At 42.3% G+C, this 17,830-nt stretch overlaps 1 protein-coding gene across 1 annotated transcript in view; it reads left to right on the top strand.

Annotated features, from left to right (window-relative positions):
* The window catches only part of LOC148517324 (fragile X messenger ribonucleoprotein 1 homolog B), a 68,292-nt gene that overhangs the window by 29,481 nt on the left and 20,981 nt on the right, over positions 1 to 17,830 (top strand). The window contains exons 7-12 of the mRNA XM_088478848.1: positions 6,575 to 6,668; positions 10,045 to 10,161; positions 10,381 to 10,551; positions 10,724 to 10,802; positions 12,848 to 12,957; positions 17,297 to 17,383. Of these exons, the coding sequence (XP_088334974.1) occupies positions 6,575 to 6,668; positions 10,045 to 10,161; positions 10,381 to 10,551; positions 10,724 to 10,802; positions 12,848 to 12,957; positions 17,297 to 17,383 (658 nt within the window). The remainder of the gene's footprint in view (positions 1 to 6,574; positions 6,669 to 10,044; positions 10,162 to 10,380; positions 10,552 to 10,723; positions 10,803 to 12,847; positions 12,958 to 17,296; positions 17,384 to 17,830) is intronic.

Genomic DNA, 17,830 nt, shown 5'->3' with positions numbered 1-17,830 from the left:
ATATGTCATTTTTGGGGTGACAGTGTACAAAATGCTGGAGAATGGGTTAATTAATATGGTACAGGTATATGGGAGTGCTGTATGAATAAGACCGGTGTTTTTAAGATCACAGATGGGTTATGCACCCCTAATTTAAGTAGATCATTTATTTTGCAAAATAAAGTGCTTGCTTCTGTAATTTTTTCACTGTTTTAGAAAAATGCATATAACAGCCATTTGACACAATTTAAGAACCCCAAATACTTTTTGTATGGCCACTAATAGACTTCTATACTGTTATCCAATATTAGTTTATCTTTTTTGGGGGTACAGGCATATTTCCCAATTTTCACCTGTACCTCATTTTTGCTGGATTTTCATGTGTTATCAGGTGAAAAATGTAACTTATTGTTTAATCCAATTAGAAAATGAGTGTTAATTTAACACCTTATAACAGACGATAAGTGAAATTGACGGGAGATAAGCGCAAGAAGTTTATACCTGTGAAAATGTATCACTTTCACCAGCAATTAAATTCCCCCCTTTGTCTAGTTATTCAGTCTGTGTGAAATGGATGATATGTAAGGGAACGGTGTGGGTGGAGTGGGGGTTTAATTGATAGAAAAGTGTGAAATCAAGAAATTTTAATAGGGACTTGTGTATTTTTGCTGTATGCAAAAACATTAGAGTTAATAACTTTGGAATAAAACTTCCTAGTTTTATTCCAATTATTTAAACTTTTTAGATATGCAGCTGTTGAAACAAAGACCAATACAAATTAAGGTAAATGGACACAGTGGAGAAATATATCAATGCAGTTTTATATGATTCTATAAAAAGTCACACCATTGAAAGAACAAAGTTGCCAACTCTATAAAACATGTATGTATATTTGTCTGGCGGACACTGGACCATGGGATTGCAGGTTGGGGCGGGAGCAGGCTCCTAATCTACACTGTAGCTTTAAAACTAAACTCCTCCCCCTGCAACCCCATAATGCCAGTCTTCTTTAGGTGCCTGACTGAGTAGGGCACGTTTTGCTGGTAGCTGTCAGTCAGCTCACTGCTGTGCAGCCGCCGGAAGGGGGGAGTGTGCACTGAGGGACTGACTGGACCCGGGGACAGAGCACACCATCACCCTTTTAGAGGGTGCCAGGCAGCAGCGCTGTCCTGGTTGGCAGCACCATCTTGGCCAGGTTTCCTGGAGGCGGCTCCCTTGCAGGGATTGTGCGCCTCTCAGGCAGCACCTGTACGGAGCATGTAAAGTTCTTTCCGCTTCTGAGCGGGGAGTAAAACTTGTGATGAGTAGAGTGCAGCATTGAAGCGGTGGGCGGAGCCTGTGGCTGCTGGCCTCCCCTGGACATGGTTGCAGCAGGGGTACAGTCTAAGCTGCTGCGTAGTCTGTGCTAACAGGACGTCTGCTGAGCTCCTGTTCTCCCCTGGACCTGCAGGCTGGGATGACTAGTTCAGTCCTCGTCTAAGCAACTCTCCTCGGCAGCTATGTGCTTCCCAGGAAGGTTAAGTATATTTACTCTTTTTTTTTTTTTTTATTGCCTTTACTATGGAGAATTGTGCAGTTGCCTGTTATTTTCCTGTGTCCAGAAATTGACTTTCTCTCACACGGCGAGGGGGGCCTATGGCGGACTACGCTAAACACGTCAAGGCGATGAATGTTTCTATGACTGCTTTTCCCTTGTGCGAAGTGTAATGTAAAATTGCTGTGTAGCCTTGTGGACTATGGGGCGTTGTACGTGGATTGTCATGCGAGGTCTTGTGTTGCGCAGCCGTCCAGGGCCGCCACGTCTGCCCTGGGGAGCCAGCGTGGGCGCAGGCTCTGGGTTGTTGGCTTCAGACTTCGCGAAGCTTGTGGCCCTTCAACGAAAGGATCAGCTAGGCCAGCACCTGCGCCTGTTTTCTGGTTGCAAGTCTCCTGCTCCTGGCGGGGCGACTGACCAATTACATTAGCCTCTCTGGGTTTTTGGTTATGGAGACCACTTAACACAGCCGTGACATGGGGGTCACTCCCATTAAGATCAGGGGCATTGAGCAATGTGAGTGTCTGATCCACCCTCGCTCCGTACGTTAGAGCGTTAGAGGGTTTCCGTTTATTTGGATCTCTTTTTCTGGGATGCGAGACGCATACACATTTTCCTCCTTCCAGGGCTCCGCTAGCTATGTTGGATTCTGATGGAGGGGGGGGGGGGCTAGTGGTGACTGCTGTTGTCCCAGATAGTGAGGACTTTGAGTCTTCCATGCAGCAGTGAGCCACCCTCTGGAATGTTTGATTGTGAATTTCTAAGCAGAGACACTGGGTTCGTTCAAGCATTGGGCGCCAGAGACGTTACTTTTCCTTCTGCTCTGGATCTCTCTACACTCATCGAGGAGGACTGGCAAGCGCCGGATCGGATTGGTTTCTCGCAATTGTGCTTGCCTTCGTTCAGGGCGGCAGATCCTGTGTCATTTTGGGAATTGCCTCCCACATTGACGTGGCAGTGACACATTTGGCTAAGCACGCTGCTCTTCCTGTTCTGCAACAGCTTGGAAGGTTGTCTCATGTCTGTGGGCTCCGCGGTCGTTATCCCACTTTTTCTGGCTTCAAGCCAAGGTGGCGTCCAGGGCTTCCTTTTTGAACTTAGATGAACACTGTTGCAGTGCAGCTGAATAGATGTGTGGGGCCGTAGACTATGGGGTTTTGGTAGCTTCCAAGGTTTCAGCTACGCCGTATTGACTCGAAGAGCCCTGTGAATTCAGAATAATACAGTTCCTTGGGAATCTCTTACGTTCTCTTTCGGCAGCATGGGATACTGTTGTTCAGCGGACACCGGTGGGAAATACTTGCCTTTCGGTGGCTGCCCCAATACAGTGGAGTCTGCATTTTTGGATCCTTCTTTCAGGAGGGGTAGGTCTCTCTCCACCCAGTCTGGTCACCAGTCGCAGGGTGGTGGCTCTATTTCAGAGTTTGTGGTGGAGTCTTGAAATGCCTAGGTGCTAGGCATCATTTCCTGGGGTTACATAATTTGACCTCAGGTGTCATCCACCATGGCAGTGCCTCGCCACCACTCATCCCTGGGATGTGGAAAAGAGGGTGGCATCGGAGCACGCTATCCTTCCTCTCCTCTCTAAGGATGTCATTGCTCCAGTTCTACTGCGGGAATTGAAACTATTTTGCTCCACCGAGTTCCGAATACGGAAGCCACCAAGCTGGTGGATCTCACTCCTTCCTGCCATTCTTGAATCTTCACACCTTGCTCCACTTGTTGTGGGTGGCTCCCTTTTGGATGGAATCTCTCAGATCAGGATCCCACAGCGGGTAGGCCTGGACGTTTTAGCCTTCCTGGATGTTATGGGCTCATATCTTCACGTGCTGCTTTGCAAACTGATCCGCTCACTAGCAGCTCCAGGCCTTAACTTTCTGTATTGGCACAGCTCAGCGTGGTTTCACCAAACTCAGGACAGTAGTGGCGAGCTTGCTGCACACATAATGTATCCCGATCATACCTTTTTATTTGGGCAATCTGATTGTGAATGCCGGTTTTGCTTTGAAGTAGTAAAAGCACTTAGCTCTCCTGGTTCAAGTACTTCGGGTTTATGAGCTGGATCCTAAAATACGAGAAGTCTCGCCTGCTACCATTGTCAGCGCCTTCAGGTTCTGGGGGTGGTCTTTTAGCCCTCTCTGCAGCGAGTTTTCTTGCCTGAGTCCAAGGTGAGAACCTACGGTATTTAGTCATGACAATGCTGTCTCTGCCTTTGCCGTCGATATTTCTTGTGCATGCCGTGTTGTGGCACAATGGTCTCCACCTTCGAGACCATTCAGTACGCCAATTTCCACTCACGAGAATTTTCAGTGGGAGATTCTCCAATTTTGGACGGATGCTCTTCGCACCCCTATCCTCTCAGTTTCTTGTTCTGTCCGACAGCACTCATCAGTATCTCACTTGGTGGCTGGTTTCCAATCATCTCCTCCAAGGACATCTTCTTCCCCAAGGCCCATTGATCACCTTTTCCAATCTTTCTGCCTTGGGAGGTCAGTCCGTACTGATCGGCCGGCCAGTTTAGTTTCAGTCGGAGAACGCCACGGCGGTGGCATTTGTCACTAATCAGAGAGACACGAAGAGTGCCGAAGGTTGCTCAAATCCTTTCCTGGGCAGTGACTTTTTTTTTTCCAACGCTCTCAGCGGTGTTCATGCCTTTAGTGGAGACATGGATAGCGGACTTCCTCGGCAGAAAGTTACTTCTGCTGCTAGTTAGTTCAGCAGTGGGACCTTCTACAGGTGGATCTCGGGGCCTCACTGCCCCCAGTTTGTGCAAGAACAGGGGACCCGCTGGCTTCCGCCATGACGGTTCTGGAGTATTTTCATTTGGCATGTCTAATCCCAGCGGCCCTGATGTTGCCTTGAATACTTCAGCACATCAGGGATCTGCTCTGGGTGGCTCCGGCCTGGCCTCGCAGGTCCTGGTACGCCGACATTCTTCAATGTCGGTGGCTTCTGGGTGGCGTCTTCCACTTCGACCAGACCTACTGCAACAGGGTCATGAAGACCTTCCTCGGTTGGCTTTAACTGCCTGGCTTTTGCACCCGAGCTTTAATAGCAAGTGCTCATAGCCGGCAGCTCGCCTACACAATGAGAGCTGCTCCAGGGTCAGAGCACTGTCAGTGGTGACAATTACCCCGACCATGTGGTCTCTGAGATGCCAAAAGTAACATATTACAAAGGATGCCACTGGCTGAGACCCGGAGTGGAGCGGCTAGTCAAGGGGCATCCCAAGGGTGGAAGAGCCCCCCTTGGTGGTGGATCTAATATAAAAAAAGCCTTAGAGTTTCCCCTTTATCTGGGAAGTACTGTTTAGCACAAAATTAGAAGAAAAAAACATTGCAGCAAATGTAGCCTCAAAGACTTCCTTCCTCCTGTCTACTGCACCAAAATCTAATTCACCTTCCTTTAGGTCCTTTAAAGTGCTGGGAGGCCAAGATTACAGCCTCCTTCTAGGGCTCATGCAGTCTCCTCGCAGGGTACCTGCTCTAGAGGCTGGCACGCTTGTACAGGCCGTAGTCCTGCCCCCAAACCATCTGATAAAAAGGCCATTTGGGGAATCTAGTGGTAGGGACTTCTAAAGTTCAGCAACCAGTAGCTTGTTCCTACATAAGAAACATGGAACCAAAATATTGTAGCCAGAAGATACGCTGTAGACCTCCTGGGTCCTCTTCCACATCTGTTTTTCAAGACCGGACTTGCCTCAGATTCCAGCAAGGGCAGGAGCGCTGAAAACCAAAAGGAAGCAAATGGATTCCTTCAAAGTCATTGTTCCTGTGTATTCTCATCATCGTGGAAAAGGGTTTTACTCAAACGTATTTGTTATGGGTACTACCGCCCCATTCTGAATTTCTGACCTCTCAATGTCATCCCCAGGTTCCCAGATTCAAAATAGTCACTCGGGTGCATACATTGCGTTCTTGGACATCAGGGATGCTTGCCTTATGTTTCGATCTGGGTGGGTCATCAGGCCCTTCTCAGATTTGCGGTTCTCTCATACCACTTCTAACTAAAAGCATTGCCCTTTTGGTCTTTCAACTGTATCTCGAGTGTTCACCAAAGTGATGCCTATTATTACTGTGGCCCTCTGACAGCAGGGAGTCCTGGTCATTCCCTACTTGGACAATCGATTGATCACAGCACGGTCAGATTAGATTAGACCTGGGATTACGTCTATTTTCTAAAGGTCTCTTTCTGTATCCAAACTTAACTTCAAGGAGCCTCCTTTTGTGCCTCTTGTCTTTCCATGGAACTCAGTGCTTGTGTTTAGGGCCCTTCAAGAACCTCCTTTTCAGACCTTGGAATCTGTGGACCTTTGGCCTTATGACATGGAAAATGGTCTTTTTGCTAGCCATTGCATTGGCCAGGAGGGTTTCTGTACTCACTGATTTGTTGCATAGATCTCCCTTTCATATCTTCCACCATGATATGTTGTCTTTGCAAACTAATATGGCTTTTCAACTGAGCATGGTTTCCAGTTACCACATTAACCAAGAAATTGTAGTTCCCACTATACCGGAGGGGGACTTCAGGGATTCTGGGGTAGCCTACATTCTTTGGACATTGTGCGAGCTCTTATAGCATTAGGACTTTGATTGTGTTCTACGACTTCCATAGGAGGTGATGGCCTGTCTCCAAGCAGACTATTGTATCACAGTGGTCATTCGCCAGTCCTACATTTTGGCAGAGCAGCTTGTTCCTGACTCAGCAATGGTTCATTCAACCAAAAATCGGAAAAAAATCTTTACACGTTATCATTATGGGGTACTGTGTTCAGAATTTTGAGAACAAAAATTAATTTATTCCATTTTGGAATAAGGCTGTAACATAACAAAATGTGGAAAAAGTGAAGGGCTGTGAATACTTTCCGGATGCACTGTAGTGCTAATTCATGTGTGATTTTAGTTTTGGAATGTTTCAGGAGCGACTTTATGTATGTTCTCTACTCATAGTAGTGTTTTAAAAATAAACTTTTTTTTTTTTTTTTCATATAAGGGGCATCAAAGACTGAATTGAAACTCTTAAAAGAATAAGGCTGTTAACCTATTTGTTTACTGCATTTAGGTGCGCAAAAGAATCTGCCCATAAAGATTTCAAAAAAGCAGTTGGTGCTTTTTCAGTAACATACGATTCAGAAAACTGCCAGCTTATCATCTTGGTAAGTCTTAGCATATCTTTTATCTTTTTATTATTAAACTGTATTCTTAGGCAAACTGTTGTTTAAATTCAAGCTAACATTGTGTCTGCAACTACTGATGTGTCTTCGTACACATATCCTTTTTGGGCCATATGGTACTAGATGCATGGCGCAACTTAGACGTTCCCCCATGGGTAATGATGCACTTACTTTTTCCTGAGTTTTGTGTTGTATTTGCACCGTAAGCCATATACAAATTTGTTTATAGTATCCTGGCTGGATGCTTGGTGTTGGGTAAACACTGACAGATACATTGGCCGACCAGTTGATCGGCCAAAGTATCTGCTGCCCGTCGGGCAGTGTGTACCTGCGATATGTCGTTGAATGTCGGCGTTCAACGACGTATCGCATTAGCTGTGCTTCACAGCCGATGGACAGATATGTCTGCAGACATTTCTATCCAACGGCAGGTGACCACCCGTACAAACACAACGGCAGCCAATAGGAGTGGGGAGGGACACGCCCCCTGGCAGCCAGGACCTGTAGGGCAGACACAAATGATGGTTGTTCAGTGTGTACGAACAACTATCATCTGCAGATATATCTGCAGATCACTTGATCCGCAGATATATCTGTATAGCGTGTATCCACCATAAGTCGCAAAGTCCATGGGGTGCCAATCAGTCCAAGTGGTGGATAGGTGTATGTGTAAACATCTGTAGTACTTTTTGTTGCAGATTACTGATCTGCTTGGATCCTGGGGGTATTTAGTATTTTTTTTTTTTCTGTGCCTGCTACAAGGCATCACATATACCCATGTAATTGAGTTTAAACTGACTAGCATGAAAAACAGCTATGTAGTGGATTTAAAAACACAAACAAATGACCCTGGCGCTGTTGTGATATGTATACCAATAAACCGTTTAGCTATGTATTAGTTTTTATTGTTTTTTTTTTTTTTTCATTATTATTTTGTATAAAAAAGTTTTTACCAGCTGCAAATCTATATTATAGGGTTTGTGATTACCCAATGAGATCCAAATCAAAATAACCAAGCCAGACTGTGCTAATTAGTTCAAACCCTGATTGATTGTGAGATGGCAGATAAATACACAACAGTCAGGGCTCCATGTAGTCAGGTAATTGTTAATTTAATAACATTTAGGAAGTTAAAACACACATCACATTCATTTATATTAATATATCATAACAGTATTACTAATATTATCCACAGTCCCTAAATATCACAATAATAACCACTTGTATAGAATTAAGTTTTTTCTAGTAAACAATGTCCTGAAATAAACATACTGATATAGATACTATGTAAATGTCTCCTTATATAAGAAAAACTGATGTGACACTCAAGTGTACTGATATTGGTCCAAAAAAAAAAAATGTAATCCAAAAAAATGGGGAATCCGTGTGCAATGGTTTGTATACAAGAAACACCGTCTCTATTGTAACAGGAGGAACAAGCGGACAGTTATCTCATGCAGTGTCCCGAATATTTACCACGCTGGAAGTATCTGGTCTCCGAGGTTATTTGGATGGCAGCCTAAGCCGGGATAACGCTGCACCAGCAGTCTCTGTCTCCCGTATAAACCAGCTGATTAAGCCGCATATGTTTTATCCGGAGCCAACTGAGAACCAAGCAGGATCGATGTAAAAATTTGCCATGTCTCCTCCGTACAGATATAGGTATCCACACAGTACTCTTGTACGCTTGTCACACGTGGGGGTGATAACGATCAGGGAGTCTCTTGATGCGTTTCGCCCCTCCACATAAGGGCTTTTTTAATGAGTGACAGTTGCTTGCACTGATTGTTCTTATATAGCACCACCAATTGATTGGGGCATCCATTAGTAGTACAGTAGTTATTCTCATCAGGTGAGTTCACCCATGTTTGTGATTAGAACACCTAAATCATTCAGTATGAGACCTTACCATCAGAGTTTTCCACGTGTATATATAAACCTATTCCTATTATATACCCATGTCCACTTGTTCCTCCTGTTACAATCTGTTTCTTGTATACAAACCATTGCACACGGATTCCAACCTTTTTTTTTTTTGGACCAATATCCGTACACTGGAGTGTCACATCCGTTTTTCTTATATAAGGAGACTTTTACAAAGTATCTATATCCGTATGTTTATTTCGGCCATTGTTTACTAGTATAAACTTAATTCTATACAAGTCGTTATTGTGATATTTAGGGACTGCGGATAATATTAGTAATACTGTTTTTAAATGTTAATATAAATTAATGTGATGTGTGTTTTAACGTCTTAAATGAGATTAAATTAACAATTGACTTTGACTACATGGAGCAATGACTGTTGGGTATTTTTCTGCCATCTCACAATCCAACAGGGTTTGAACTAAGTAGCACAGTCTTGCTTGGTTATGTAGTGGATTTAACCAGTAGTTAGATTTGGGATTTGCATCTGTGAGCCAAAAAAGTGCTCATCCTAGACTAGTCCCTGGACTTCAGGAGATCCTGAATGATACACAACAGAGAAAGGAAAACTAGTTTATGCTGTTTACCTGGAGCTCTTACTAATTTGTGTGACAGAGTCAAAGGGGAATATGTAATAGCCTGAGGATTGAAGGCTTCGGCGAGTCTTGTGCGAAGCTGCCTGATGTTTTAAAGTAGCAGTAATTTAAAAGGCAAAATCATCCTGGTTTTGCCTTTTTAAGTGACTGCTACTTTAAAACATCGGGCAGGCCTGCCTAGGACGCAGCTTAGTACATATACTGTACCCCCTAGTCTTTCCTTCACTGCTGTTGATGAGCGCTGTTCTTGAATATATTTTCATGTTTGTTTAGAGGAGTTTTAAAGAGCTTGGCTCTTACCCTTTTTAAAACCACTATTGAACGGTGTGCTCATCAGGATTAATTTCACTTGTGCTTCGCCCAGCGCTGCCCTGTCTGGACTTGGGAAACAGTGCCGTAATCAGCTGATACCTTAAAACATGCACAGCACAAAAGTTAGAGCCAAATGCATTCAAAATACAAATGAAATATATATGTGTACAGTACACTATAAAATGAAGTTCATGTGTCTTAACGCAGTGATTCCCAACCTCTGTCCTCAAGGAACACTAACAGCCCTGGTTTTAGTGATATCCATGATTATGCACATATGGTTAAATCAAAATAATTGAGGTACTAATTAAGTCACTTGTGCTCAAGTATGGCTATCCTTAAAACCTGGACTGTTAGTGTGCCTTGATGACTGTGGTTGGGAACCCCTGGTCTAACCTGTATTTTGCATTTGTGGAATAAATTTAATTATCATTGCTGTTAACGATTGAGTGCTGTAAAGCTCGATAAATCCGTTTGTTTCTTTTTTCTGAGCAGATTTGTAATAACGCCATCTCTTTATACAGTCAGTCAATGAAGTTACAATCAAAAGGGCGAACATGTTGAGTGATATGCATTTCCGGAGTCTGCGGACCAAATTGTCTTTGATGTTGAGAAATGAAGAAGCCAGCAAGCAACTTGAAGTATGTGGCTTATATTTTATTCTTTACTTTCCTATTACAAAGCACAATACACACTATATTGGCTATAATTCAAACCACAACTTAACAAAACCTATACAGCATAATATATTTATTTTATAAGTGATTGAATTTTATAAACAATGGTATACTATTTCAACTACTTGTCATTAATAAGCATTTTGGACGTATGCTATATAAGTATAGGGTGTGTCGTTGCAGAGCTCACGGCAGCTAGCATCCAGGTTTCATGAGCAGTTTGTTGTACGAGAAGATCTGATGGGATTAGCCATTGGCACTCATGGGGCGAATATACAGCAAGCAAGGAAGGTTCCTGGTGTGACTGCTATCGATTTGGATGAAGACACGTGTACATTTCATATTTATGGGGAGGTGAGGATTTCTTTTTTACTTTTTCACCGCTTCTTTAGTTCACGGTTACATTTGCTGCTCAGTACTTTGGCTTATGAAAGATGATCGATGAGTAAGAAAAATACACAGAATTTTAACATGTGTAAAATTGTATTACGGTTCTAAACTGGTCTTTTACGTTGTCCTATTTTAGGACCAAGATGCTGTTAAGAAAGCCAGGACCTACCTTGAATTTGCAGAAGATGTGATACAAGTTCCCCGAAATTTAGTAGGTATGTAATTTTTGTTCTGTTCTTTAAACAGTTAAAGGGTAAATATCAAGAGATACACTGTATATTACTGGGATTTTTTTTTTTTTTTAGAAATTGGTCTCTTAAATTACTGGAAAGTTCAATGAAATAAGTTTTTAAATTAAAAATTTTAGAGCATTGTCAGTCATCTCATGACTAATATCTGACTTAAGCACTATTTTTAGATTAGCAAATCTAATAAAACCGCTTAATACAGTATGTGCTGATGCCAAACAAATTTCGTGGACACTTTTTTGCTACATCAATGGAAAATAAGTTCTCTAAACAGGCTGACATCTAAAGGTGCTTACACATGTAACAATTTTTTGAATGATTTAACTATAACGATGTCGTAATTGTTGAAAAAATCGTTCAGTTACTGAGTTATAACAATGAACGAAAATCGTTCAAGCGCGCTCCCGTTTGTAGTTCATTTCAGACTGTCCATCATAACGATTTTCATTAAGGGAAGGAACATTTTTCGTTCATCGTTGTAAAAGTCGTTCGTTTACTTTTCAAGGGAAAATCTGACAGATAATCTTGGTTACAAAATCGTTACGTGTATATGCACCTGCAGACTTGTTTAGTTGTTTTTCAGTATTTTATATAGGCCTATGTTATATGTTTTTATACTCTTATTTAGTATTTGCCTTACTGGGGCCATTGGTTTTATTTCAACCCAAGCCACTGTCTGTCAAGTTTGTGTCTTCTCCCCGTGTTTGTTTTATTTGGTTTTGAACAAAAATGGACTTGAGAGTTTGGGCCAAATGTATTTGGTGCAGATTTAAATCCCACAGAAAAATTGATGAAAATGCAATGTTTTTGTTTGTTGGTAATAGGGGATCTATAAAATTTTGTCCCCTGGTGTGTGCTAAGAATTTAGGATATAATGTCCAATAGAACAGGGACCGATGTGATTGATTCAATCATTTTTGGAAAGTGCCGTGCGGTATGGAGATGCTGCATAAATAATTGATAACTTATACCCTTTTTCCACCAAAAACCCGGCTCCAACCCGGGACACTAAGCAGGGGTCTGAGCCGGGTTTTACCCCTTTCACATCCTGCGGCTGGACCCACATTACAGTGTGACTCTTGGAGATGATGTGATCTCCAAGCTCTACAGAAACCTGCCAGTCTGCTGGCTTGAGGCATGTCCCGGGTTACGCTGTTTTACACTACACTGTTACCCGGGTTCAACGACCAGGGTCTGATTCCGTTATTTTCCAAGAACGCTTTTTCACCTAGCAGCGACCCGGGTAGACCCTGGTGATAACCCAGGTTATTGCGGCAGTGGAAAAGAGGTATAAGTATCTAATCGTATACACTGGGTATTGCTGGATATTTGAATCAGGGAAGTTATGTAAAGGATCATTATTATTATATCTTCCCATCCTGTTTTTCAAACGATGCAAAAGTAATGTGTGATTAATGTTGTGGTCCTTTCCATGCATATTTTGACCAGTTTGTATTAAGTAGGATAGCACAAATGATATTCCTCACTATGAAAACTGTACTACAGTATATGGTTTTATTATTTTACATAGCATACTGGCATTATAACAGTTGTGGGAACATTAGCTTATTAATCATTTCTCATTGTTTCTCAACTCTGAACTACAGTAGCAAGGTGTAATAGATTTCATCTGGAAAAACCAAATGTGGAATCTATCAATATTTGGCCACAAGGTGGCAGGACAGGTTGAAACATAGAAACGAATACCCAACACTGGTGCTGAAATTAAATAGTCAACTAATCCTTTTTCCATATACATTTTAACAAAACAATTTTTCATACCTCTAAGTAATAGCTGATAACAATTGAGGCAATAGATCTCCATTAAAAAGACTAAAATACAAAAAGTTTCTTACCAGAGATTTAAATGCGAATTAAAGTAAAATAAACCTAATCTTGTACTTAACATTTATCCAGTACATTTCTAAGAAGTAAACGGCATAATGACGTGTTCCATTGCTGTACCCATTACACATTAATTTTAAGTAATGCCAGTCTTGTCTTTTTTACAGGAAAAGTAATTGGGAAAAATGGGAAACTCATTCAGGAAATCGTGGATAAATCAGGAGTTGTTCGAGTTAGGATTGAAGCTGAAAATGATAAAAATATGTCCCAAGAGGAGGTATATCTTGGTTTTTGTATAATGTTATTTAAATGACTGAATATTTGGTTTGAGGTGAAGCATTGCTTAATTTGATCCTTATTTTCAACTTTGAAAGTTGTCTAGGACTGCATCACTTAGGGGTCACTCCAATTAGGTGCCAGTTAGGTCCTGCAAGCTGTTCTCACTGTAACTCACCCCGCAATTTACATTTGCAATCCAATTCCAAACTCGTATTAATTTTTCAGAGGAAATCTTCTTTTTTTTTTTTATTTGTTTGCAGGAAAAAGGGTCGGGAAAACCTTTATTTTAAAGTACAAATGTCAGGACACAGTGCAGAATTTCTGGTACACTCCTAATGAGTAGTCATGTACTTGGAGAAGTTTAAATGCATGATTTGGCTAATAGACATGTCAGTTTTCAGGTGAATTTCTCTAAAAAGCTCAATAATGGGTTAAAAGATATGGGACAGGTATGTTGAGGTGTAAATGATGTAAGACAGATGTGGGACTGGTATGTGGAAGTGTAAATGATGCGGGACTAGTATGTGGAGGTGCAAATGATGTGGGACAGGTATGTAGAGGTGTAAATGATTATGTGGGACAGGTATGTGGAGGTGTAAATGATGTGGGACAGGTATGTGGAGGTGTAAATGATGATGCGGGACAGGTATGTGGAGGTGTAAATGATGTGGGACAGGTATGTAGAGGTGTAAATGCTGATGTGGGGCAGGTATGTAGAGGTGTAAATGCTGATGTGGGACAGGTATGTGGAGGTGTAAATGATGTGGGACAGGTATGTAGAGGTGTAAATGCTGATGTGGGACAGGTATGTAGAGGTGTAAATGCTGATGTGGGACAGGTATGTAGAGGTGTAAATGCTGATGTGGGACAGGTATGTAGAGGTGTAAATGCTGATGTGGGACAGGTATGTAGAGGTGTAAATGCTGATGTGGGACAGGTATGTAGAGGTGTAAATGCTGATGTGGGACAGGTATGTAGAGGTGTAAATGCTGATGCGGGACAGGTATGTAGAGGTGTAAATGATGATGCGGGACAGGTATGTGGAGGTGTAAATGATGTGGGACAGGTATGTGGAGATGTAAATGATGATGCGGGACAGGTATGTGGAGGTGTAAATGTATCACATGCTGGAAAGACTTTTAATTTTTCTTTAAACCTCCAATACTTTCTTTATGGCCTCTAATAGCATTCTATATGGACCTGCTATCTCAGCCAACTTTTTTGTGTACTTCTCCCAGCTCGCATTTTGTAGAATGTCGCTCCTATTTGGATGGAGCCCTTGTGATGGCCTTTACCTGCAGCCCCTAGATGACTGCTTCCAGTCTGTTTTATTCTTTTCTTTGTTATAAAGCAGAAAATAGGAGTGGAATTAGCTTGTTTGCGTGATATGGCTCCTGACCAACCAGTTGGCGTTAGTGGAAGAGAGAGTGAAGTTCATTCTGAACCACATGCTCTTTGCTCTGCATGCTCCTGCTGGGCTATTTTGGAGCGTGTATCATATCTGAGTGACGTGTTGGAATTTTTCAGCATGTGGGGTCATTTTAGGATGAGTTCTGTTGGGTGATGATGAGGTTCCTTGTTGCTGTGTTTGTGGGGTTTTTTTTGTTTGTTTTTTTTTTATTGAATAATGTGCAGCTATTTGGGAGGTCATATATGTTGGGTTGCCCATCACTTTACTAATGCATAACAATTGTCTTTTATTTGAGCTTGTGCTATAGAGAGGCAACATTTAGGTCTATATCTCAAATTCAACACTTGGGGCCGTATTCAATTAGCCGCGATAAGCCGTTTTCGGCGAAAAGTTTTCGCCGGTGACATTTCGGCAGGTGGAAACTTATCCCCATATTCAATTCCAAAAACTTTTCGCCGGTGTAGAAAGTCAATGCATTAGAATAGACGAAAAAGATTCGCCTATGAAACTAGGCGGAAAAATCTGCAGAATTGGGGTTTTGGGATGCAAACTTGCGGGAACCACCCTTGGGACAGCCCCCAAAGGTAAACTGTCAAAAAAAAGTAAAGACAAAACTTGACACCCCAAAAAAGTACTCTGTTTGGGGGTAAAAAAAAAAACCAAAGTTGGGGGACAAACTAAAAAACTAGCGAAAAAGACTCCAGGGTGGTCCCCAAGTATGCCCCAGGTGTTTTTTCGTTTGCAGGTGGTTGCGGCAGGTGGATTTTTAACATTTCTTTAAAACTTCACTTTAGCAACTTTAAAATATGCTAGCACCCATTTTCATGTACCTCGAATTTGCTGGGCCTACTTATTTTCAGCAAAATGCTATTCTTCACCACTTCTGCAAAGACGCTAAGTAGCAGCTATTGAGATCATTTAAGTACCCCAAATACTTTCAGCAGGCCTATTCGGGGGTATCTAGAGTGATCCCCAATGTCAGTCCATATTTTGGTTGGTGTCAGGCTGATTTCCCCAAATCTGACAGAACTTTCGCTGGTTTCGAATTCGCGGGGTCCTGTTTTCACTGATTTGGAATTGAATACGGGGATAATCTGGGACGAGCGCGATACTTTTTCGCTTCCAAAAGCAGCGATGTCTTCAAAGTCGGCATGCAAAAAGTCCAGGACTTTTCGCGGCTAATTGAATATGCCCCTTAATGTTCTACCTCTCCATTAGCATATAATGCCCATCAATCCTTGGCAGCCAGTTTTACTGATTTGCAATAAGAATCTAGTTTCAGGGCCAGTTCACATGACCAGTGTCTCTCAAAACTTGCTAGAGAAATATCGCACCAATGCTTCTGCTACTGACACAGCACTGATATACCTTTCTTTGAGAAGAAGAGGCAATTGGCCTGATTCAGACCAGCTCGCAAGCGGGTCGATGGTGGGCCAATGTGCACGCACGGTGTGCGCAAGTCCCGTAGCGAGTGAGAAATCACTCGCTCCGGGGATCGCAAAAAAACGGGGTTGCTGTCGATGTTGATCGACAGCTGGTCTCAATTTGTAGGCGGGAAGGGGGGGGGTGGCTGTACAAACCTCCTGCCGTTTGTGGGTGGCCCTACTAACATCACTCGTGATGTCAGTAGTGGACTTCCTGCTCTATTAGAACAGAACAGGAAGTCCACTTGGCATTGCGACTGCTGAGACCCTTCCACAAGGGTCTCCTCGCAATGCCGATGCTCGCGATAATAGTGACCATCGCCAGCTCACCCACAGCTGTGCGAGCGGCCTGGAGGCCGGAATTTTAAAAAAAAAGGGACGCCCTGATTCAGAGTGAGTGCATGCAAATAGCGTGCGCCTCTGAATCGGGCCCAATGTCTCTAATCACTTTTTCTTGCGGGAGCTTCCCAACCGTGATGTATCACTATTGTCTATGTGAAAAGAAGAGGTGAGACAGCATAGAGGTCAATGGGAAAAGAAAGAAAATACTCTGCTCTTGTATAAACATCACTTTTAAGGATCCATTTTTGCTGAATCTTCCATGAACTGTTTCGATAGCAATCCTTTAACTGTTAGGCTGGGTACACACTAAACCAGTGATTCTCAAACTCTGTCCTCAGGACCCCACACAGGTCACGTTTTGCAGGTCTCCTGGCAAGTGCACAGGTGTATTCATTACTCACTGACACATTTTAAAAGATCCACAGGTGGAGCTAATTATCTCGATTGTGATTCTGTGAGGAGACCTGGAAAACATGTACTGTGTGAGGACTAAGTTTGAGAACCTGTGCACTAGACAATGTGTGCCCAGCCGGACATCTGCAGAGACGGGACCCAGCATCGATCAGTGCATACGCACTTGCCAATGCGGGCAGCGAGGGCCATGCTGCATTCGGCATTTCCCGTCGGACCTGAATGTAGGGCAGACGGAGGATGTCGCTGACGATGTGTAGGAGCGCGCATCGTCAGCGACATAGTGGGTACACACTAGGCGATTTGAATGATTTGTTCCAATGCGTCGGAATCGGCCAAATCGTTAAAAAAATCGTCTAGTGTGTACTCAGCATAACTTTTCTCACATGCAGTGTCTCACAATATTTTTTATAAAGAAAAAAAAAATCCAAAGCTTCTGCTATAGAGAGAATGCATGATGGCTACTAACAGTATGTTTATATGAGCTTGTAATTTGAGATTGGGGTCATGCACATTACAGTACAAACGGGATATACAGCCATCTAGAGCTTGGATTTAAAATCTTACAACCGTTCCTTGCTTAGGTGTATGAGATTTTTTGTTTGTTCATTCTTTCCTATTGATCATTATGATCTAAATCTTTGTAAAACTGCTAAAAGAATCTGTGTTGCTTTACATTTTACAATTAATCATTTTACAGCATGTATCTGCAGTCTACGTGTATTGAAATTGTAACCCTATATTTATAGGGAATGGTTCCGTTTGTATTTGTTGGCACGAAGGACAGCATCACTAATGCAACAGTACTACTGGACTACCACCTAAACTATTTAAAGGTAATTTCTCAGTGTTTATATGTTAGGATTATTGAGTTGGTATTTTTATGGTCAGGAAGAACTTCTTCTCTTTTGATGTACTTTTAATTGTTGACCCTGGAAATAACCACGTTTTTCAATACTGTCCACCCTGTTTTCATGTTCTTCAAATTTATCACTTAGAATTTATTGAAATTGAGTTTTAAAAGCCGAAAGTTATTATATACATGTAAATGATAAGGATTGAAGTACACCAAGCAATAAAATTTATTACGTGCGCCAACCAAATGTGTTGCTACAAATTAGTCTCAATGTTGGCAGTGATATGTAAACAATAAATTGTTGTGACACACGTTGCCTTATATCATGATGAACACACATTACTTGACACACTGCTTGGGAATCGCTGCCATATTTTTGTAGTGAATAAAATCCTCTCCTGTATCTACTCATACGGATTCGCTGGAT

This window comes from Taudactylus pleione, unplaced genomic scaffold (genome assembly GCF_031769625.1).
Source record: "Taudactylus pleione unplaced genomic scaffold, aTauple2 ptg000222l, whole genome shotgun sequence".
Taxonomy (NCBI): domain Eukaryota; kingdom Metazoa; phylum Chordata; class Amphibia; order Anura; family Myobatrachidae; genus Taudactylus; species Taudactylus pleione.
This window is presented reverse-complemented; position numbering and strand designations above follow the sequence as displayed.